This window comes from Buteo buteo, chromosome 2 (assembly GCF_964188355.1).
Source record: "Buteo buteo chromosome 2, bButBut1.hap1.1, whole genome shotgun sequence".
NCBI lineage: Eukaryota > Metazoa > Chordata > Aves > Accipitriformes > Accipitridae > Buteo > Buteo buteo.
The window spans coordinates 12,594,969-12,619,944 of NC_134172.1; the positions used below are offsets into that span (position 1 = coordinate 12,594,969).

Consider the following 24,976-nt stretch of genomic DNA (forward strand, 5'->3'; position numbering starts at 1 on the left):
CACACACTGGATCAAGACCTGATTTGCTTACCTCACTTGCAAGATCACCTCTAGAGGAGAAATCCCTGGAAAATCATGTTTCTACTTAAATGCCATAGGTTTGGGCCCAGGCACTCCAAGGCTGGCCTGGTAGACTCCCTCTAGCCCATCTGCCAAGCAGTGATCATGCAGTTGGTTTAACACAGGCAGGATGGCCTGAGAAGGATCCTTTCCAGAAGGGTCTGGACGTTATTCACTGCAAGGGCAGGTGATAGCTGGGGAGAGTCTGAACTTCAAAAAACATTACAGATGTGCGATATCATATCATATCATCTCATCTCATCTCTCTAATTCAGACTCCAGCCGCTGCAGCCTGGACAGCTCAGGTTTAGTGTAAATGCAGCCCTTCAACCCATATGTACCGCCTGAACCCTGAGAAAAGTCTATGCATCCCCAGCTAGAGTCCTGATCCTCTGGTCCAGCCCATGACCTGGCTTCAGAGATCTCTTTGATCATGGGGACCCTTCCCAAGGCATTTATCTACTGTTGGGGTTGCATTTCCTAGCAGGAAATGCAGGCTACGGGGGACATATTCCCTAGCAAAGCCACTGAGCCTCAGGCACACGGAGCAGCCTCCCACTGCCTTGCCCAGCTCTAATTTTCCCTGCACACCTTTGTCCAGTACACAGGACCAAGCACCAGTTGCACAGACACACACGCGTCACACAGCCCGTAATGTTTCTGCTCTCGAGAGAAAGATTTTCTGCAAGCAAAGAAAGAAAGAAAGAAAGACTGATCTTAGAAAAGAAAAGAAAAGAAAAAACCCATGCAAAAGGGAAAAAAGGAGAGGGAATTTTTTTTCCTTACAGTCAGTTGTGATTTCATAGGGGGAGTTGAGGCGTGCATCTCCGCAGGGTGAAGTGCTCACGTACAGATGGAACAGGATGTTCTCCCGCAGCCTGTAGCCTCCCTCTTTTAATCGCACGAAGATTGATCGCTCCCAGTCTTCTCGCCGTTTGCTATGATCACAAAAGAGGTTCCAGGTCATTTGTTACATGCCAAATCAGAAACATTTCTGCTCTTTCTGTCTCTGTTTTTCTCCCTCTGTTTGTTTGTTTTTATTAGCACCTGGCATCATATATTTCGCCTAGTGACAAGAGAAAAACAATAAGCTTCTCCAAGTGAAGAAATGTGTGAAGGGGGTCAAAACTGTCAAAGTGCTTTTGGCTTGCTTACCTAGAATATATTCTAATGATAAAACGTTTGGATTTTTGAAGGGTAACTCTCCTTCTTCACATGCACAGATGCATAAACACATTGATTTTAAAGAGGTTCTGGTGCATGAAAGAAGGAGAAGTTCTCTTAGGCTCTCATGTGAGCAAATCGGCTCTGCTCATCACAATGCCTAGGCACGTGTTTAAATCCCATTAACATCACTGCAACCAAGATGTGCATTTATATGCTCCACTGAAAAGGCCCTCTAATGAAGCACCCGGATTTTACGACCCCTGTCAACCCTCCCGGCTCCCCAGGCGTTGCTTTTCTTCCCCCTTCAACCAGAGCCACCTAGGAGTGCTCCATCTAAGCCAGCAGTGTCCTCTTGGTCACTTGGCATTTTTGGAAATCGGAAGCCGTCCTGAGAGGGGAGGACAAAACTTGTGCAGGCTTTTCTCAGCTGAGTTGAAAGAGATACTTATTAAGACGAAGCTTTTATCTTCGCAGTGGTTCAGCAGCTAGATGGGGACACAGCACACATATTCCATTAGCAACAGCTGCCCGGGAGGCCAAACCCTCCCAGTCCTGCCGTTTGCAGCAATAGCTCGCATTAAGGCTGTGCTGCTGTGCGGTGCCTCAGATGATTTACATTTGGGAAGATATGGGTGAATTCTCTGACAGGCAGCTGCCTCTAATAAGTACATTTGGGTGATGGTCGTGATTATAATTTTGAAGGTGAAAATGTGATTAGTGAAATCGTAATGAGGCTCCTTTCCGTCTGATGCCCCGGTCCTCCCCTCAGAAACTCAAGGGTCTTTTTTCAGGAATATCTCTGAACAGGAAGGCACCTGCAGGTAATGATTTTCCTAGGAGGCTCTTAATAAGCCAGAATCCTACCCATTTAATTCACTATAGGACAGCCCATTAACCAAGGCGATTTCTGCTGGTTTCTCTGCCTCCTGTTAGTGTAAACAGGGCTGCTTTCTACTCAGCCTCGGAGCAAGTCCTTGGCTTTAATCCAAGCTGCCTCTGCCTGTTTTCTCCCGGTGCAGCCTCTGTGCTATTGAAGCTGTTTGGCTGTCACTCTTCCATGGTTTGGGTGTTTTGTCATTTTTTGATGCCGGGATGCGTTTGCTGTCAGGAGGAATTTACAGGCACATTAGCTCGCCTGTCAGGGACAGGGAGCCACACCAGCTGCTGAGCCGGGGCTGCCACATGCAGCTCCTTCATTTTCTGCTGGCTGTGGTGGAATTTCCCAACTGCACTAATTATATTATCGCCCTCATACAAGCCTCTGAAATAATAAAATACCTGTAAGTCCTGCTGCTCGGACATTAGAGCAATTGCCGTTAGTTTTAAATAATTCACTGCAAAATCAGCTGGGAGAATACAAAGCTGTGCAGTCCTAATGCCTGCTATTATTATGTTAAACCTCACCGGAGTGGGGGGCAGCTTGCAGTACGTAGAAACAGTTGCTATGTAGGGTTGGAGCAGTCATTCTTTGGGCTGGATTTCAGGAGTTCGCAGTAATCAGCACCCATCCTGGTTTTACTGGTTATTGTTTTCCACTGATTAACCTTGCTCTCTTCCCTCTCCCTGAGTACCAAGAAGGGTCTGCGGCCAGTGTGGCTGATGGGTTGGGTGATAGACAGCTGCTCTAAAAATAGATGGCAGGGCTGGAGGGCAAGGCAGCTTGACTCTTCCTCCAGGAGGCTGAGATCCTCCATACCACATATGGTCCTGACCTGCCTTTGGGATGGTTTTCTGGGGGCTGAACTCAAACATGAGATTCATTCTCCTGCACAGTGGCTGAACAGGTTAATAACGCAACTCTGAGAGTATTGCTATAAAAGAGTTTGGGATGCAATACCGTCTGCTGTGTCTTAGCAGAGATTCTTGTGCATGGGATGCTTGGGGAATTTCAAAGCCCAGGGGGACCCCGGGACCTTGCAAAACTGGTCCACGTGGAGCATGAGATGCACTTCTGCAAAGTGACTTCACGCCCAGCACCTGTACAGTCCTGCCTTCCCTCTGGGGTTGTCGTTTTGGGCTGTGAGTGGGAAAATGAGTTTGCAGCAGCAGTCCTTTGCAATGCCACTTTGCACAGCCATACACACCTGCACAAAGCAATGAAGAGAGAAGCCCACAGTGAGCCCACAAATGTCATTCATTCCGGGGGTGGCACTAAAGGGTCATTTCCACATGCTGGCTGTGGCTAAAAGAGCAGAATTTGTCCCTAAACCTTTGCCTGTTATGAATTTCTGTGGGAGAGTTAGTATTTGAGGCTGATTCAAGAAGAACATTTAAGAATGTGCTTAATTCTAATCTTGTGTTTAAGTTCATTATTTAGCATAATACATGCCTATGTTTTGAGCTGACTTCAAGATTTAAGCACGTACTTATGGTTTAAGATATGCAAAGTGTTTTGCTGAAATGAGTCCTCACCCTCTAAAAGAGAAGCAGAGGAGCTGTTTTTAGCACGTAAACATACATACGGGAAATCTCTAGTGCTACCCGCAACAGCACAGCATTCTAGAGAAACTAATAGCAAGCTTAAGAGGGACAGAGCTGTGTCCATTAAGAGGCTAGTAGAACAAAAAAAAGAAATATTAGTTGTATAACAAGCAGCTGATTTTCCTGGAGAAAATAGCTGGGCTGGTTGAAGACTATTCCTTGCTTTTTATGTATAAACTAAAGAGTTGTTTGCATCTGACTCACTGGAAGAACTTAGCTTCTGGTAAAATCATTGCTCCAGCAGCTGCAGGTGCTGCAAGACTGCTATGGTACTGGTTTCTTTTAAGAATAAGGTATTAGTTTTGTTTTCTTTAAAAAAGAAGAGTTGGATTTTCTTTTCTTCCCTATTGGTCAGTTGGTATAAATAATCCCACTGAAACCCATATAAATTTTACTGCCATCCTTGTAAGAGATTCAGACTGTGGTATTTGTGTACTTTTTGATGGCAATTTTTAGAAAAAACTTCTCAAAAGGTCTTTCTTGTCCTTCTTTTGTACATCAGAAAATTTATGTCTTACTTTTCATCTTTTTTGTGAAAGTCTTGAGAACTGGAGGATTATGGTTGTCATAAAAATGAAATCTGGGAGGGGTAAGGGTTTTAATCAGGCTGGTTAGAAGCTGTCAGGTTTTAGTTGTGCTTTTGGCTTTTATTTAACCCAAGCTCTAGACAATGCATTGTTGAAAGAAAGTTTCCTTTTGAAGTATTTGTCACTCTTGCTTCTTAGCAAGGGTAAAGTTCCCATTCTGGAACTCTCTGTCCCAATAAAAGTTGGGAAAGCCACACCTCTAACATTTAGCAATATGAAGAGAAGGAAAAAAAAGTAATTTACATAAAGCTGCAACTTTGGCTTGTGGATGGGACTGCTCTACAGTTCAAATATCTGAAGAAGTCACCCTATGCTCTCTTTATAGGAATGGAAAAAAATTTGCTCCAGTACATGGCAATTCATCTCACCTACAATAGATACTTGAGTAAGTCTGTTGAGTCCCACTCCACAGATGCCCATGTCTCTCCAGTGGTGATAAAAGGAGCCTTGGGGATCTAGTTCACACTTAACTGACTAACTTTTAGACAACTCAAGAACAGTGTCAAGAAGTATATTCAACTCAGTGACTCCATCTCTCCTGGCCATTAATTCTCTATCCTGGCCCTCACTTTCTCCAGCCTCCTTGTCCCTGCTCTTTGAAGCCTTTCATGCTACACTCAGGCAAGTACTTGTTTTGCTTTCACTGAGGTCAATGGCAGCATTTGTAAATTCTGGAGAAGTGGTTCCTTTTCAAGGACAGCATCATATAGAAAAATAAGTCTTGTGCTGGAAATTCCTGAAGTTTGAAATCCAGCTGTGGAGATCAATCTGAGCAGGTAGGCTTGGTGGGAGGAAGATTTGTGGAAAATAAGGAACACTCTTCACAGAACAAACTTGTGGGTTCCATAGGGAGGGATGGAAAATTTAAGCTCTTTGAGGCAAGTACTATGCTTTCATTCTTTTTTGGGGTTAGGGAACCATTTTTTGGTCTCAGTTCATATAGGAATTTGTACAACAGGTTCCTGGCCTGGAAGAGGAATTTAGTTTGGGCTAGGTAAGTGCAAATGCATAACAATGCAGAAGCCACATTTGTGTTTCCCCCAAGCTTGAGGAGCTGGTGTGCAGAGTCCCAGTGGAGCTGAGTTAACATGTCTGTCCTAAAAACCCTGTCCTTTTAGCTATGCGGTAGCACCATGTGATTTCTCTGCCTGTGGGAGTTGTCTCTCTTTTTCCAGAGAAAAAAGGGTAAATATGACTTCAATGTGCAGAAAATGCATTTTTCATTTCATTTCGAACACCCCCGTTTTCTCGCTTGTCAAAGCTCCGGATGATGGCATAAAACTGAATATAGCAATAAATACTAGAATTGAAGAATATATTATAGCACACAGTTTTACTTCCCTGTGGACTTTAAGGAAGCAAAATCTGACTTGACAATATCTCCAGCTCTATCTTTCAAAGGTGCTTAGCCTTGACAATTTTGGTTCAGCTTTTTATCGTGTGTGCTGGTCAGAGACGCAGTGGCGCCTGCTCTTGGCTGAACAGAGAGTGATTTGAAGTTATTGTGACCAGAGTTTGTGCTGTGCTGAGGATTCTCTTAACAAAAGACTGTTGACATTGATCCAAATAAAATAATAATATGACTGAACATGTTAGGGAGGTGGATCGATACAATAGTTTAAGATACAGTGGTAGCACTTGTTTCCCAAGAGACCGTAGCACGAAGCAAGTACTAGGGCTGCTACACTGATGAAAACATAATAATTTAATGTAAACTTGAAAGCAATTCAGATTGAAATAGAGAGAATATTGGTTTTGATTAAACCCTTCAGGGTTCTTGTCCCCCTTCGTTAGCCAAGCTCATCTACTCAATATACTCTCTTGTCTTCAACTCCAGTGTGAAGTGAAAATAACCATTATTCCTATTATTGTTGCTTTGGTGCAACAGTATCATAGGTGCTCACAAGAACACACAATCCTGCTCAGATTAATCCTTGTGTCAGTGACCTGATGCAAAACCTTCTGAAGTGAAAGAGAGTTTTTGCACAGAGGTTAATGCCCTTCTGATAAAGTCACATGAAAATGCAAGCAAGAATGGAGGGTGGAAGAATGACCTATAGATAAGGGGGATTTTGTTTGTTTTCTGTCCTTGCTTCCTTCATTCCTTGGTTCCTTCCATGTAATAAATGCCACTTCAGCCTCACTTCTGCTCAATTTTCATAGGATCATGGGATAATTCAGGCTGGAAAGGACCTCAGGTCTCTAGCCCAACCTCCTGCTCAAAGCAGTTTGCCAGGTTGCTCAGGGCTTTATTCACTCAGGTTTTGAAAACCTCCAAGACAGGAGGGAGACTGCACAACCTTGCCAGGTGACCTGTTCCACTGCCTGCCTATTGCCATGCAGACAGTTTGTCCTAATATTCAGACTAAGCTTCTCTTGTTTCGGTGTGTGGCTGTTGTCTGTCATCTTCCCCCTGTGCACCCTGGTAAAGACGCCAGCTCCATTGTATTGTTGACATATGTTCTGCTGGGTCTGCCATCCCATCTCCAGGCTGACCCCTCCACACAGGCCAAGTGCTCTGGCCCCTCAGCATCCAGGTGGCCTTTGCTGAACCTGCTCCCGATGGTTGATATCTTTTCTGTATTGGGGGACCCAAAACTGCGCATGGTATTGTAGATGTGGTCTGATGAGTGCTGAGTAGTAGGGGATGATCAGTCCCTTGGCTGACTCTTCCTACAGCCCAGGATCCTGTTGACCCTCTTTGCTGCCAGGCACACCGTTATCTCATGTTGGGCTTGCTGTCTGCCTATGAACCCTATCTGTTTTCAGCGGAGCTGCTCCCCAGCTGGTAAGGGTCCAGACCAGTTGTTGCAGGTCATTCTTTCCTCCTCGGTGAGAGACTTTCCATTTGTCCTTGTTGAGTTTTCTGTCAAAGTTTCTGCTGGCCCTGTCCTCCAGCTTGCCTGGATGACAGCCCAGCCCTCAAGCAAATCGACTGGTCCTCCCCACAATATGGTGTCCTCTGCAAATCTTGTAACCAATCACTACATAGCATTTTCCAGATTATTGATAGACACGATTAGCGAGATCCCAGGATAGACCTCTGGGGTACCTCACTTATTACCAGCTTCCAGGCAATGTATGACCCATTAACCATTTAAATAGTAACAAGGTGGGTTTGGCTAAAGACAGGAACAATAATTCCTCTGTAATGATTCTACATGCTATAACATTTTAAAACATCGTAAAGGAGTGAGTGAGAGCATCTTGCACTTTGGTACAAAGTTTACTGTACTGTTAACACTCATTGGTTCTCTAGTGAGTCAATGAAGGAATTAACGATCAATAAATCACTTCCTCGAGATATTTCAGCAGCAGCAAGGAAGACAGGAAAATGGCTGCAGTGAGCAAAATGACCCCCTTCCACTCTCTGGCCAGTGAATAATGCTAATAAGCCCGCACGTAAAGATTTGTACAAAATCATCAGGCTTCATAAAACCCAACTTTATGAGTCATATCTAATAGCTACAGAAAGAAAATCAGCTGAAGTAAAGGAGCTTATGACCCAACACTCTAGACTATATAACTCTCATTTTTTTCTGTGCAGTGTATTGGTCCTTCATCAGCTAAAGACTCGGAAACAACAACATAAAGAAACAAGTAGTTTAAATGTCTGGAGGATGGATCTGTTCCACTGACGGCTGTATAACATTGCCCAAGCATCAACAGAATTCAGTTACCTTAAGTGTAGTTCCAGCTGTGAGTAGAGGAAGTGAACAAATGCCCTTCTTGCCACAATTTCTGCATGGCAGTCGTTGACCGCAAGCCCTTGGTCATTAATGTATTCCCCATTTATACATTTGGTACCCGATGACAGCACTATAACCTGAGCTTGCCTGATGTCCAAACCTGTAGGAAGAAAAACAAAAGGGTTGTGAAATTGCCGGGGGTGAGTATGATATCATGATTGTTAAAGTTCTCACAGCTCACACTTTGATGTGGCAGCCCAGACAGCCCTAATGGGATGCTTGTTAAGGTGATGATATGGCCTTTGGAACATGCAGGAATCTCACATCTCTGTTATTAGAATAATAAGGGCTCTATTTCAGTCTCGCTGCTAATTCCAAGATAAAAGCTTGCCACGAAGTTTACTTGTTAAATCAATAACTACATCATAGAAGAGCATATGCTGTAGGGAGGTAATAAAGATCTCCTGCAGTGCTGATAAATGGCCAGGTTTTTATGAGCTGTTGAAGACATTTTCTGGTGGGAACACACACTCCCTGTAATGTTAGGTTTCATTGCTGTTGCACTGTAAGTACTAAATAAAATGCAAGTAACACTTCTGGAGCTGCTGTTTAAAAATCTCAGAGAAAAAAACAGATCTGACTTTCAGTTCAGTTTCCTTTCCTTTTCTCCAAGAGCAGCTACCTCGGTGCCTTTTCCACTGTGGTTTCAGGGACAGAGCATCACTGAGACCAGCTTTGTTCCTCCATTGCCTCTCCAGATAATGGTGATGGCAATTGAAAGACATGCCTTTCTTGGTCCAGATAGACACTTTCTAGGATCAAATCCTGATTTCTTTGGAGTCAGTGGGAAAATGCTCACAGACTTCAACAGGACTTGAGTTTCGTTCTAAAATGTAGCTTATTTAGCCCTGTGGACAATTTCAAAGAAGAGTTAAGAATGAACTGAGCCCAGACTGAAATAATCTATTGAACAGCACATTTCAGGATGCATCTCTCTCAATACCAAAGAACAAAGGAGCAGCTCTTGGGAAAAAGGACTTTTCTGGCTGATGGGTGCTTCCTCTGGACGTGACAAAGTAGCCTAAGAGTGTTGGACTGTGTTTGACACCTGTACACGACTGTGTGTAGGCAAACACATCTACAGTATAGCAAGTCAGACTGCTGGGGTTAGCGTGGTTGTGCCCATGTAGTGTCACCTGAGATGCCCACGGTGTCCTGCCTAACCTCTGACTGCTGTCCAGGAGGTTCTGCACCCTCTTCACACATCTCACATGGAAATCCATAAAGTGACTCAGTGGAAATGGATGCCTGTGTTTAGGCAACTTAATCAAGCCCTCAAAGTCTGATGAGTCAGTGATGAAGACAGGCCTGAGGCTATAAGTACCTACAAGGGGAATGGAAACAATCTCACCATGGGCCATTGTGATGCTGTTTCTATGATGTTACTTTAGCTGTAGAAAAGCTTTAGGAATTATAAAGTCAGCAATATTATTTTTTTCTTATGATGAAGCCTATTGAGTGGCAGAAAAAACAAAAAATTGCAGCAATTTTTTGGGTTAGAAGCACCGTGGTTGGGGCCATGTTCTCTCATAAGATCCACTGGTGTGATATGAGAAAACAGCTGAATGGAGAAAGGAAACTATATTTTAATCATGAAGGGCTGGTGCTGCCAGTGATGTCCCAGTTAGTAAATAGGACCAATAGTACTTCATAATCTCCACACAGCACAGGGACTAGTGGTAGATGACAGGCTATAGCACTGTTGCTATTCTTAATGTATATAATAGCAAAAAAAAAAAAAAGCTGGCAATCTAGAAAACCTGAGAAGTGAAGATAGAAGCACATGGGAGAATGCAGTGGAGAAATTAAATTACAAAGTGTTTGTGTTTATTCCCCTTTTATTACCAGATAAAAAGTTGAGGTAGACAAATGGCTCCTTCCCTACAAAGAAAGGTGTTTATAGTCTGTACATTAAAATTGCTTTGATGTCACTTTGCTTTAGGGTCATTACTTTCATGAGAAAAATAATAGGTACCTTAGATCAGACACATGTCCATCTAGTTAACTGTGTCTTTCATGCGGACTAACACCAAACAGTGCATGAGGCACTGCCCGCAACAGAGGTGTTTGAGTCCCACTCATCGTCTCAAAAAGTAGTGTATACTTTCCTGAAGAGTATAGAGTATTTTCCTTGGTTGGAAGGTCCCTGATAAGAATCAACTACTTTTTGGTTCTGTTTTATTTATTTACCAATGTAGACAGAATCTTATTTTCCTCAGCACAGCAGAAGTACACCAGGAGGCAATTTCCTTCTTCAGAAGCCCATCAGCCTCTCTGCCTGCACCTGAGGACCTCCATCAATATTCCTTCTCAGGGCAGTGAGACTGCTTCCTTCACCTTACATTATCATACCCCTAATGTGCCTCCCCATCTCCCCCTTCACCTTGCAGTCAAAGCACTACACTCTGCAAATACAGAGCAGACCAGCTGGGGAAGCCGTCCTGCTTTCCAGGAGCTATACCTTACTTACCCCTCCCAATCAGTCCAGTGCACGGTGTGATGCCTTTTATTATTTCAAACATTTTATCCATAAATAAGCTTAACTCTTTCTCTCTTCCAGTATGAGTGTAAGATGATGAACGCATTCAGGATTTTCTGTGAGGTCTGGATTTATTCACGAATGAAAGACAAAGGCACCCAACACCTATTGATGTAGCAAGAATATGAATCCCTCTAACGTTGTTTGCTATCACAATGTCCACCCACACAGTAATAGCAAGTGTGCTTGGGGTGTTCTGTTTTTGGGTGAATTAACTCCTTATGTTGGCTTTCAGTGACATGGAGCCCCAGTAGGTAGTCACGTGTGGACACAGCCTCGGGTGTCTTCTAGTCCTGGCGAGGTGCACATGTTTGCAGAACATCACTGAGATGTCGCCTGGGGCTGGAGGAAATGGTGTCCAAGAATTTGCAGAACCGGTCTGAGTGTTAAACATTGAAAATCTCCATGTATTTTCCATTTGCAATGACAGAAAAGAAAAACATGTTCCTTCATGCTCAGAAATACCCAAGAGTTATGTCTCACTCCTGTGGCACTCAGAAACACAGGTGTACATGACTTATGCATTAGCTCTGAAATATTTACACCTCACTGGGGAGCCAAACGGGGAAAGTGATCTGTGACCAATGTAGCACCATTCAATGCTGCATGTGAGGGCACCCAGCATGATGAGAAAAACTTCCAACAACCTGACAGTTGCCCCATGTGTTCAGGAGCACATATGCTAACAGATTGCCCTCTTGCATGCCTTGTTTTGTACATACATAGGGTTGGAGGCTTATCCCCTCTGAAATGCTTGATATTATTTCCAGTGAACATAGGAGGAATTTGTCTCTGAGAGTAAGACACATGATGCCTAGTTGATGAAGGCAAATTTTAACATTGACTGATCACATTGGCATTTTAGGCAGCATTTCCAACTCTTGAGCCTAGGTACTTGCTTCAGTGATTCAGAATTAATAGGCACTTCTGTACATTTGTCTATTTTGCATAAAAAACAGTCATTACTAACTCTTGTTATTAATGTTTACTTCCTATTTTATTTTGCCTGCAAAATACTTCAAATTTCTCAACTGATTTCTATTTACAAATGTCAAGCTACCTCTTAAACATTGATTAATTTAACCTCAGACATGTGTCAGATCTAGACCGAGCACATCATCAGGTTGTGCCTAGGAAAGCTATAGCGTTGGCTGTGGCAAAACCCTGAACTAGCACTAACCTGGCAACACCAGCCACGTGCCACCTTCCCCGCTTCGGGGTGTGCGGCAGGGCATGATCCTAGGAGAGGATTGCTCTTGGCAAGACCCATGTTCTTGCCGAGGGGAGCCGATCTCAGATGAAAGACCCAGGAATTTAACTGTGTTCAGGTCATTTGACAAACAAGAAGAAATGGGCTACATTATTATGACCTTAATTCCTGACCCACTGATTGTCAGAGTTCATGAGGCATTTCTTTCCCTCGCTGCCTTCTGCGAAGTAATGTTTGAGGAGACATTAGGTTAAAAGTAACTAGTGAATGATTTATAACAGGCACCTGCATTAGGTTTCTATTATTTGCCTAAAGACTCCTAATAGTTTTCAATTTGAAAAGGAAATGGAGCAGGGGAAAGGAAATTGGGGAGCTGTGTCAGCATACTGGCTGGGTCCCGGCTAACGCCGTGTTGACAGGGAGAGCTGGGAGAGCGGGAAGGGAAATCAAAGTTTTTATTTTCGAAAATTCTGCCAATCACTTACTTGCATTATAGAACAAAAACGGACCCCTAAATGACGCACCGTCTTTGATCACAGATTCAGTCTAATGACCTGGTGAGGGAACGAGTCTCTCTGGTGCTCTGCTGAAAGCCTGAGCCCTGCCCTGGGGTCTCGTAGGCAGGGTCTTCTCCCACAGCCAGGCAGGGGCGACCTCCCCTCTGCTAATGTTCGTGCTTGCTGTGTCAGTGATACTCCAGTCTTGCACGTCAGAGCCGAGCCGTTGAAAAGCAAATGGGTTTTATTATAAGCCATTTTCAGTTTGCTGACACCGGCGGTGGGATTCATTTTGGCTATTCTGGATAACTGGAGTTTAGATGTCTGTAGCTGAGCTAATCGCTGTAGGGTGTCTTTATAGTCAAAGGAGAGGAACTTTCCTGGGAGGTGATTCACCTGGCCTATTTTAGATATTTGCTTTTCGATAGTCTGCATTACACCCTAGTATTGCCGACTTCTCTTCATGAACTCTGAAGACCTGTAGACACCCAGCAGAAGTATAGTTTTCTACAATGTAGAAAGATGCCTGTAGTAAGATTTCTCTTACTACGAGTAACCAAATACCATGTGCCGTGTAAAACTCTCCAAACAGTAAGATGGCAAGGAGAGCAAATGTAGTGCTTTTTAAATTTTTTTTCCCTGATTTTTAAACTTTCTGAGGTAATTTTTTTATTTTTTTCCCCACAACAATTAAGTATAATTGTTTGTCTTAATGTTAATATATTCATGGATGGTCATATTGCCTTGAGCTGGGCTATTACACACATAAAGCAAACAATGCTGTCTTCCCTACATGATCTCTAAAAACATAAGTCCTGCAGCCACAGGGCTTGCAATAGAAATGATTCAGAAAGATGCTGACAGAAGAGACAGTAAGCAAGAAAAAATATGAAGGTTTTCTCAGCAGATAAGTTGGATATGGAGAACTGGCTGACATCTTACGGACTACAGTTATGAGCTGTGCTTTTAAGTCAGCCGTGGCCATAAATGCAAACTGTCTATACCCATCTGCTTCGAGACACAGCTCTACCAATAAAACCAGAGAGTTTTGGCTAGTCTAATCAATGTTTCTACTGACTTTAATAGAGTTACTCTCACTTCTAGTGTGTTATGATCATTAAGTCCTTCCATAATACAGAATTTGTAGCCCTGCATATTTATGTGTTGGAAAAGGAAAATCAAAATCACTAGGTAATTGCAAGAGGTGTTGACTTTTACATGCAATCAGAAAACTGAATCACACTGGCTGTATATGGAGAACTTCTGTGACATTCAGTTAGCTTAATTCACACCGAACAGGATGGAGTTTGCAACTGCTAATGCCAGCATACAACTGGGATCACACTTTGGCTGCTCAGCAGCTGGCGCAACACGTAGAGAAACACCAGTCAGTATCGTCTATTTCGCTGCATGTTTTAGACCGTGCTAGCGGTAATGAAATCTATCTTCTTTTTCAACATGACACCATGAAGACAACTCACTGCTTGGAATATATTCATTTTAAATTAGAAAAAATAATCAGAAAAATCAGATTTGATTAATTAAAAAAACCACCCCACCTCTTTTATTGGGTTGGAGACAACCGACACAAAATCCTATGCTGTAAAGAGGAAAACCAGAAATAATGATAGTGTAACATCAACCCTTGTGAATAATTCATGGGGTACAATTTCATGTTATTTTAAATGGTGCTGCTTCTTTCTCTGATAAGCAATAATTTTATGCTCTTTCTTTACCTTTTTTAACAGATCAGTCAAAAGGACTGTCTATTGTTATCTGCAAAAAAGTGCATTTGGAATAATTTTCAAGGCAGCTTAATAGACCTCTGATCACAGAGGAGGTTTTTTGGTTTTGTTGTTGTTGGTTTTTTTTTTTTTTTTTTTTTTTTTTTAAAATACCCTCTACTTGTAGCTGCATAAGTTCAGGTTTCCATTTCAGGTTTGTTTAGGGAAGGAAAATTTCTTGATGCTACATAGCACTGACAAGTTCCACATTATTTTCTGTTATCTTCTTCCCTGGCAGCTCTACTACATCCTTAGAATGGCTTTAATTTTGTAATAAGAGATAGTAAGACATGAAAGGGCAGTGATGCTGGAAAAGCTGCCTGCGGGCACAGCCGTGGGCACAATCCTGCACCCCACTGTCCCGAGGCAGGTCCTTGAGCCTGCGCAGAGCTCTGCGGGGGACTGCGCTGCCAGGCTGCGGGCTGCGCTTGCCACCCTGGGAATGGGCAATGTCCCACGCAAAACACTTCTGCAAAAGAGGGAAAGAGCTCTCCTCCCTGAAAAAAAGCAGGAAAAGGACATGTTTCTCTGAAAAGGAGTTGATACCATTGTCCCTGTTTGTTAATGCTTGCATGGGGGTAGGTCTACGGTTAGAAGTGAGGGATGTGTTCACCCAGGTACATCGGTCCATTTGGCCTGTAACTTGGTGATGCACCTACAACCCCCTCTGAAGTTTCAAGAGGAGTGAAATCAAGATGCATGCGTGAGGTGGGAGCTGAAGATCGAGGGACTGGTGCGTGTGGCATGGAGTACCCTACCCTTCGGGTTCAATGTAGAATATGCCCTCCTGACACACTGCTGTTCCCAGCTCTGCATGGAGAACAAAACCACACTTGTAGCTCCAAAAAAAAAAGAATATGTAGCCATAAGAGAAGAATTGTGTACAGCAGGCATGATTAACGGTATGCATACAGTTATTAACAGTATGCATTTATCTGCCAGCAATAAAGACTCTGCTCAATGTTTTCTCTCCATTTGCTACAGTACCAGTGATGGTGACTGTGATCATTTCAGTGACAAACGGGAGCCTGGGACTTCAGTGAGCACCCTGGCTGTGTCCCATAGCTTGCAGCTGGCTGTCCCGAGGAGCAGCCCTGAGATGGATGGGAGCGGCTGGTGTGAAGAAGTGGCTGACCAAAAAACTGGGAAGGAAGAAGCATGTTAAGGGCTTATGAAATGTAATAGCAGAAGTCTGAACAAAAGGCAAATAGATAGCTAGGAAATACTAGGAATAAAGAAGTTGCTAGCAGTGAGGTTGAAGGTATTTGGGGGTACAAATGGAAAGCAGTCTTTGAAATGCTGGAGTTGTGCAGGGATTTCTTTTCCTGACGTCAAACTGTGGGTTCTGTGAAAGTGAATATATTGTATTTGTGTGGAAAGAGGGGGTGTAGAGGGAGCCTCTGAGAGCCTCATATTTTCTTCCTTTATTAATGTGTTGGGTAATCCTGCCTCTGACTGTGCCGTTTCGGGAAGGCTATTCTCTGCAGTGCTCTTCATCTTCGTCAGTGAATGAGCAGGGGCAGAGGCGCCGTTCTCTCTGCCCCGATCTCTGATCCCTCTGTGCTGGAACCAAGAGCCAGGGTATTGTCTGAGAGCAGCCATGGCTCTCCTTTCACAGCCAGCCACAGTAAACTTCCCCCAGTACCATGGGGTGTTTCTTTGTGAACAAATTCCAAATTCAGTTCCTCCGGAAGAAAAATCCCTTTCTGTCACAAACCAGTTTTGAACTGCTCGATCACATTGTCAGATGCCTGAAAAAGGACTCTTGCACTAATCCATTTTGCAAGATGTTCCTATGCATGTCTTACCAGTAAGTCTTATTCACAAAGAGAATTTCCTGGCCCAGAAAAGAATGGAGAGGAGGCTGCCAGAGTGGAGGCGAATCAGAAAACAGGGGCAAAATTGCTGAGGGCTGCAGAGGAGAGTGACCCAACAGGAAAGAGTACAAAAATGAAAAATATAAACCTTTGGTGAGCGAGACCTTTGAATGTGGTATAAATGCTTCCAAGTATCTGAAGGGTGCAAACCCCAAGGAGAAATGTGGGTACTAAATTTGAAGCAGTACAACTGAGGACCTGGGATGACATCACAGAAAATAAAAGTCAGGCTGAATAACTGGTGAGAATTATTAACAATGAGATCCATTAGACTAGAATGGTCTCCCAAGGTAGTGTTGAAAGCCCCATTGCTAATTGATTCATTTAAATCTAGACCAGAAAAAGCACTCGGGAATGCACCGCGGGGAACAATCTTGCGCTTGCAGGGAAATGGACTGGATGACTTAGTGGTCTTTCCCAGTTCTAATTTCTATGGTCCATTTCTCTCCTCCCCTTAGTGGATGGAAAGGATGAAATCAGCTTTGCTTCCGAGGAGTGTGGAAGGAGACCGTGCTGTTCTTGCAAGTACCAGTGCCCTTTGCCTTCCCTTCCTTTCCTGAAAGTGGCCTTCGGAAATCTGGAGGGGAAGGAGGGACAGTCAGCCCAGGTCCCTGCATGCTTCATCCCCATACCAAATCCATGAGGATTTTTTTTAAGCTAAATTGGTAGTGGCAGAATCAATGCTATTTGAGGGTCCTTTCCTTTCATGTGAGTTTGAACACTGTTTTAGTCCACAGAAACAGAGCTGTGTAGGGGATTACAGGTAATTCTTAATTTTAAAACAGGACTGAACTGCACTTTGCCTGCCAGGTCCTGAGTGCAGATATCTGTGTTTCTCTAACAAATATTGTGCTACTGATATCTGAGCTCTAGGTAAATTGACAGTCTTATATGCTAGTGAGATCCTTAATTGCTAGTGAGAAAGGATGAAATCCTGAATGTGGATTTTGGCAGATAAGAACAGGAGGAAGTTATTCCTCATTATTTTTTTCTTAAGTGTACTTACATTTAAAAACTTCTTCCTATGCTTTTTACTAGGTCAGTAAAGTAAAAGCAACCGTTGATGTCACTAAACCTTTATTCACGCAATAAACTTCTGTTTTTAAGATGAGAAGCACTCTTTGTTATTGAGATTGGAAGAATTTCCAGTTTGGCTTATCACAGAGCAGAATGAAAGTCTGAACTTTCCAACTCCCTGCTTCACACACTTAGGGATGGAAACAGAAGTGCCTATTTTTCATTTCCATGTTTTATGTTAATTATTATACCCACCCCGGTGGTTTAATGCAATTATATGTGACACAGAGCCAGGGCCTCGCCTGCATCCAGGTTTTGAGAGATGTTAGTTACTATTTGAATCAGAAATATTCTTGAAACAGCAAGAACCAAATGCTAAGTCCAGAGACAGTAAATGGTCTGGGATAAAAAGCTCAGTGTCTGAGAAGAGCTAGCTGCTCTGAAAAGGAAACCAGAACAACCAGCGTGCACAGCAGGGAAGAAGATGTTTGCTGCTGGAGCTGCCCCAAAGGCACCAGTAAGATGGGCTGGAGACACTTCTTGTGCAGCACGTGGAAAATGGGGGCTCAATTCCTTCCCAGGTTAGGTCATTCTCCCATGGGAGTCCCTAAAACTGCTGATATGAGGGGGGTGTTTTCCCCTCTTCTTGCTGAATGTGTGCTACCAAACAACTATGAGGACAGAGTTGGGGTGCTCACCTCCAAAAGTGAAGCCCTAGTTCTGTACTTACTCCCAGCTGGTGCATGCATTTTATCATCTTGTTTAGTGTAAAATATATAATCCAGCCTGGAGCGATGACCTTGAACTTGTTTTTCCCCACTCTTTGCAAGGCCACAGGGCTGTGTCCCATCTCATATTTTCGGTTTCTAAGTAATGTATCTTCAACTATTTTCTGTTCCTTAGCACTGATTTAACAGAAAAGATGAAGAAACACCCGAAGTTGCTCTTGTAGTGGGAGTACTTGCAGTGGCATGCCTAAGCCCTTATTTTAAAAGAAGTGATGAACCTGGTGGAGCCACAGTTTTAACTGCAAAACCTCAAACATCCTTTGAGCTGGAATTTGGAAACCTAAATCTGTTGGGCTGCAGGAGTCCTAGTCTGCTCATTATAGGTCTACATTACAAAACCCAGGAATAGAGTTTCAGCTGTGGAAAAGGGATGCTCTTATGGAGTTCAAAATTATTTAAAGCAAATCTGAAGACTATTGGTTTAAGGTTTATAACCAGAGGAAAACAGATTTCTGAGAAAGAGTGACATATATGGTTTCTAGCTACTTATCTATTTACCTATTTTAAAATATTTTGAGCAAGCCTGTCAACTAGTGTTGATGTGTGTCGTGGTTTAATCCCAGCCAGCAACTAAGCACCACGCAGCCGCTCACTTACTCCCCCCCCACCCAGTGGGATGGGGGAGAAAATCAGGAAAAGAAGTAAAACTCCTGGGTTGAGATAAGGACGGTTTAATAGAACAGAAAAGAAGAAACTAATAATGATAATGATAACACTAACAAAATGACAGCAGTAGTAATAAAAGGATTGAAATGTACAAATGATGTACAGGGCAATTGCTCACCACCCGCCGACCGACACCCAGCCAGTCCCCGAGCGGCGATTCCCTGCCCCCCCCTTCCCAGTTCCTAAACTAGATGGGACGTCCCATGGTATGGAATACACCGTTGGCCAGTTTGGGTCAGGTGCCCTGGCTGGGCATGAGAAGCTGAAAAATCCTTGACTATAGTCTAAACACTACTGAGCAACAACTGAAAACATCAGTGTGTTATCAACATTCTTCACATACTGAACACAAAACATAGCACTGTACCAGCTACTGGGAAGACAGTTAACTCTATCCCAGCTGAAACCAGGACAATGTGTCAACCTGGGCACATGTAAGAAGTGGATAATGTTTCCAAGAATGTCAAATTACTTTGGTGAAGGTGAAGAAACTTCATGAGATTTTCAAAAGCATGTCAGCAGTTTGGGCACCCAATTTTGATTCGGGAATTTTAGTCTCATTGAAACACTGAGTCTCACTGGGATCAGGCTTTTAGCATCCATCTAACTATGCAAATGGGGCATGAGAGCCTAAATTACTCTTGTGACTCTATTCTTGAAGGGATGTGCCCTGGGCACTAATCTGTAAATTCTTCACAGTTCCTCTAACTGGTTTGGCTACTTGAATCCAATCTGGGATGGAGCAGACTGACACTCTACATAGGACCTACATTTTCTACTGTATTTTACTACTTTATAACTTTCCTGTTTAAACTAAGGATCAGAAAACAATTGGCCATCAATATTCCTGATTGTACTTAGACGTCAGGCTTTATGAGTCTTAATATGACTGTAAGGATCCACGGAGACGTATTGTCAACTTTACTTTTTTTCTGTTATTCCACTTAACAATGATTAAGATCCGTTCCATGAGATACAGATGATAATTTCCCATCTTTTATCACAGCATGAAATTGCTATTTAGGGCTCTTTTGTCCAGTTCATCTTTATTTCATACAAGATAACTGAGAAGACCTCCTAGTTTGCTTTTAACATCAAAATGATTGTCAGCTTAAAAAAAAAAAAGATAGAAGAGAGAAAATTGAAGTGAGAAATCAACTCATAACCTTTTTCTATGAATGCCACGCTCCTGTGAAAAGGACTGAACTTTCTTAATGCTTCATTTTTAACAGAAAGCATGACAAAAAGTTCCTATCAGTATTTAAACTGCTAAGATTTGTCAAACACAAATGGGAAAATAGTGTTTAAATAGCAGTCTCATTTTGTCCATAATGATTATGGGAGGGTTTTTCTGCAAAGAGGACTTGGCAATAATAGATCATCTTTGCACTGAGTGACAGGGATTCTTTACTGCGGCCAGTGATTTCAGGTAGAGCGCAAACGTATGCCCGTATCTGGTCAGAGCTGGCAAAGGCAAACTCTGTGGTGTAAATAACCAGCGTGAGTGCCACCAGCCTTTAAATAGCACTGCTTGGTGTGCAGCTCCCACCTCCAGCTCCCACCCTGCACTGCCCTGCCCTGCCCGGCGGCTTCCTATCTCGCAGCTCCGGGGGCAGGCAGCACCGTCTGCGCTCTCCTCCATCACCCGGGCACGGGTAAAGCCAGCTGCCCTGACCGCTGACCTGTGGTGGGACCATGCGCTTCGCCAAGCCCTGCAAGAGCTGCTTACTCAGCAGCAGCTCCTTGGCCTCCTGTCACCTGGTAATCTGTGACTCCGTGCATCAGGGGTGAAGGTACATGAGAGTGTTGTGGTTTCACACTTGTTGACCTGTGTTAGAAAATATTAGCTTGCTTGCCCTTGATATTTTCCAACTGTATCCATTGGCATAATAATAAAAATAACCATAATCATAATCATAATCATAATAAATTATTTTTCCCTGATTTTTTTTCAATAAAAAGGTACAGCAGACAAGCGGGTCAAAATAAGATGTCCAGATTGCCCCCGAGAGACGGTCACACAGGAAGAGTGGGAGCTGGTAGGTTACCTTAATCTGTGACAGCAAGAAAGAGTATGTCTAGCTATTGTTGCTGCGCACCCTGAAATGAAATATTGATTGATCCTGGCCAACAGCCAAACACCCACCCAGCCTCTTGCTCACTCCCCTCTCCTATGTGATTGAGAGAAAATAGAAGGAAGGCAAGAAGACTCATGGATTGAGATAATGATATTTCACGGTTGCTTGGCAAGACAAATGCCATAAACCCAAATGTCTCCCCCTTCTCTTTCTTTCCCCAAACTTTTATTGCTAAGCACAATGTGACAGGGCATGGAATATGCCCTTCATCAGCTGGGGACAGCTGTCCTGGCTGTGTCCCCTCCCAGCCTCTTGCCCACCCCCAGCCTACTTGCTGGGGATGGGGATGGTGATGGGAGAGAGAAAGTCTTGACACTCTGCAAGCACTGTCCAGCAATAGCCAAAACAATGGTGTTACCAACTGTGTTTTATCCACAAATGCGAAATACTATGAGGAAAGTTAACTCCATGCATCACATGCCTGGATATGCATGTTCTGAGGTGATGGTTTGTGTTTGACGTGATGTTATCTGGACTGTCTCTTCCACAGGTGAACTGATGTTTTTAATTTACCATATGTGAACCCATCATATCTTCAGAGAAGTCAGGAGAACTACTGTGGATAGTCAGTATGCGATAAAACTTAGGTCCTCATATTAATACTATGCTACAATAACAAGTATACTTATTGTTCTACTTGAAGATATCCTGTGGGAATATGGCTTGCTGTACATGGAAGATTTGAATGCAATGTCTTACCTGTTAAACAATTTTTCCTAGAGTCAATCAAAGAATTTTTGATAGAACAATCTTCTCTGAATGTGTTTCAACAAAATTAGAATGTGTTAGACGATGGGCAGATTTCAAATACATTAGAACTGCAGAACTGTTAAATAATTTACTTCAACTGTTCCATCTTTTGAAACATTTAGTTCAAGATCTGTTATGCTAGTTTTTTAATTATTGTGCTGTTCAATTATTATATTACATCAGATAACAACACATCAGCTGGTATCTAGTGTGATAATTTGCTCATATGTAGGCAGGTGTTTTGAAGGTTATCTTGATGTCTACTAATCAAATGTCTTGAAAACTTACTTTCACAAAAATGCATCGAGTTTTTAACTTTTCATCACAATTCAGAGCAAAGCATATCTAAATACATTGGACTGCCTGTTTTTCTGACTAGCAATTTATTACTGCGGAACATTCACAGTCAGTCAATAACATCATTTTCTACAGTTTTTTCTCTCGTACTTTGGAATTTGCCCTGGGTGCTACAGCATAAGTCAATTACAGTGCACAAATGTAACTCTCTTTGGTTTCCCTGGGAAACTGAAATGGCAGAAAAAAATGTCAGAGTTCAGGAAAAGAAAACCAATCTAGCACACTTCTGTTTCGCCTGTAGAGATTTTGTATTATCTTAACAGCAGTTATCACAGAATCACATTGTGCTTTTTACCAGCTTTGTCTGAAAACTGTACAAGCACAGATAAATCTGTTTCTAGTCAAGATGACATTAAATTGAAATGAAGGTAAAAACAAATTAATTTTTGTCTGTTATGGGTGCGTATGGTACCAAATGCAACAAGACATTACCAGATTTGTTTTTGCTGATGTCATTAGTAAACTGTTTGCAGAGATTTAAGGGTTTTTCTGCCAAATTCTATGTTAAAAACACAGGAAATTGGTACTTATTTGAGTGTTTGATGTGGAAAACCTGTCTGTGCCATCTCTGAACAGAGTGTGTCAAGGTCCTTGCTACCTCTGGGAATGATAGTGGGGAACAGACCACAAATCTACAACTTTAGTACAGAAAATAATGACACAAATGGCAAATGATTCGTCTTGCCATGGTTGGCAGACATTCTTGTGCTGGAAAGAACTCAAATCTTCCTGGAAAATGTACCAAGATAAGTCTATTTCTAGCTTTGCATCCTCTGTGAATCACTTAATATCTGTGCGTTTCTTTTCTAGGGTCCACAAAACCAGTAAGATATTGACAAATTGGATGGCTGACAGATTGAAGGAATTCATAAAAGGGAATTCAGAATTAAAAAAGAAGCCTTGAGGGAAATGGTTTGTGATATAAGTAAAATTATACTGTGTCTTAATGCTGACTAAGATGAAATATGAAATACAAATGTGTAAAATCCCACTAAGGTCATGGGACTCATAAAAAAAAACCGTCAGGAGGACACTTTCACCCCTTCCCCAAAGAAGAGACACAGACAGCCCCAGCTGCCCAGCAAGGCTAGCAGGGATCTGGATGTGCCTCTTCCCTCCCCTAGTACTGCATGCACTCAGCAGCCACAATTTTGAAAGTTATGACCCCTTTAGGTGACTTCTTTTCCCGTATGGTGTGGGGTTTTAAACTGCTGCTTTGGTCATACAGCAGTGAGGCTGCATTCGTTCCATCATGCTTTTTAAAGCAGGTCTAGGCCTGGGCTAAAGAATGCAGAAGTAGTACCTTGGCAAGGTAGAATGGAATGAAAATTTTACAGGCAAAATACACACTGAATGTAAGAAAACTGAACAGGGGCACTAAGCTGTGTACAGCCTCCCCTCAACAAGTGATTAAAGTAACAATTCTTGGCTCCTGTAACTTAGCTTCTTATAAAAGGCATATTTAAGTGTTCTTCCTTGTGGTCCAGTTTTGAAAGTGCTCCTCTAAATGAATTACAACACTTTTTTAAAATCTGATGAGTCCTACAGTCAAGAAATCTGACTACGACAAGGCAGCTGGTATGCTGGTGCATATTTCACATCCCAAAGTCAATCACAATCTCCCTTTTATTTTTCTTGGTACTAAATATGTCTCCTGTGGTCCGTAGGACTTATAAACCATGTTTTGTGTTTGTACAACACTATGTCTGTGCAGCACTTAAAAAATGGAAGACTCATCCATTATTCCAGATCCTAAAGTAATATAAAAAATAACTACCCAAACCAGATTAAGCAAAACGATAACAAATTTAGCTGAGAAGGAGTTGAGTTTCAACCAGAAGTCTAAAAGACTTTTAGGTCAGCTTCTCTACTTCTAGTTTCAGGAGAGAATTTCTCACTCTTTTCATATCAGAAAGGAGGAGAATAAGTTACTCTGCACAGAACTCTTAGCTGTATTTAGGTTCTGTGGTTGGAAAAGATCCAGTAGATAATCCTGTCTCCATCCTGCTGCCTTCCAATATTCACAACTGTCCCTATTGAATCTAGCTAATGTAATTGTTGAAAGGAAGGAGTAAAACAAGCCTGGATGAATTATACATGCCTTTCCCCTCTGAGCTTATCTTCTCATTTCTAAACTCAATCCACTGCTCCACATGTCTAAGTGAGAATGAAGTTTATGGCAGCATCTCCACTGCTGACATTCTCATAAATACTGAGGTGCCCCAGCTGAGGTACGCTCACAAAGACAGACAGACCATCTATGCAACAGTTTCATCAAAGGGCTAAAGATTTCTATATAGTATGTGTCCATCAGTTAACTCTTAACAGGAGTGAATATCAAAGTTAGGCCCTGCTGATAAGTGTATTTCCCATGGTTAGAGCAAAGCAGAATTAAAACATGTGCTCTGGGTCTGTTTCTTTTGACTGGAAAGGAAATGGGCTGAGATTTGCTTTTGTTGTCAGTCTGAAACAAGGTTTATGGTAGCCTTGTACAACAAGAACTTGGTGTTTCCAGATCTAAAAAAGCAATTAATGGATAATACAACTTTTTATTGATAACTACCCCCCCCCCCCCAATCTATTAGGAAAAGCAAAATCAGACAGGTCTGCATTTTGTCCTGTAAACAAAGCGATGTAGGGACATATTTATGAATAAATCTTTACCTCTGTTGCCAATATTTTTTGTGTGAACTTACTTGAGATGTAAATATTTAATGCTTCTTTTCTCTGCATTACTATTTATTTTTCTGTGTGGGAGTAAAGGCATCCTTCAATACTGTGGACCAGGTAAATAATGTATTACTTAGTCATGAAAAATGCCAGAGGAAAATAAATGAGAGGATATCTTACCTTTGGTCATCACAATGCCTGCAAGAGTTTTGTGGCGTGCATGCATGGAAGTGAAATTATCTGTCAGCTCCCGGAACTTCTGTGCAACCATTTGGTATACGGAGTCGGCAAAATCCTGAAAGACACAGTCAGAAAGAATTTTTTCACTTCTTTGATTGAGAAGCCTGGGCGTTTCTGCAGATTAGTCACCTGCTGTCAACTGCTGAGAGGTTCCTTTTAGAATTAGACACCACCTACCCAAACAAAGATGAAAGGAGTATCTCTCTGTCAACTACCCACATCACACTCAGAAAAGGCCAAATTAACTGAATTAAAGCTAGAGACCCGTATTGACTAGGATTAGTGGTAAAGGGAGAAGATTTCAAGGTTGACTTATTTTCAGCCTCCTAGACGTTAGTCCAGGATCAGTTCACAGGAAATTTGTTGGTCCTTAATGGATTTTATTGTCGTGAGCTGAAG

At 42.5% G+C, this 24,976-nt stretch overlaps 1 protein-coding gene across 1 annotated transcript in view; it reads right to left on the reverse strand.

Annotated features, from left to right (window-relative positions):
• Positions 1-24,976, reverse strand: part of ADARB2 (adenosine deaminase RNA specific B2 (inactive)) — a 320,813-nt gene that overhangs the window by 37,021 nt on the left and 258,816 nt on the right. The window contains exons 4-6 of the mRNA XM_075022448.1: positions 24,518-24,632; positions 7,976-8,144; positions 847-998 (exon numbers count right to left, since the gene is read on the reverse strand). Of these exons, the coding sequence (XP_074878549.1) occupies positions 847-998; positions 7,976-8,144; positions 24,518-24,632 (436 nt within the window). The remainder of the gene's footprint in view (positions 1-846; positions 999-7,975; positions 8,145-24,517; positions 24,633-24,976) is intronic.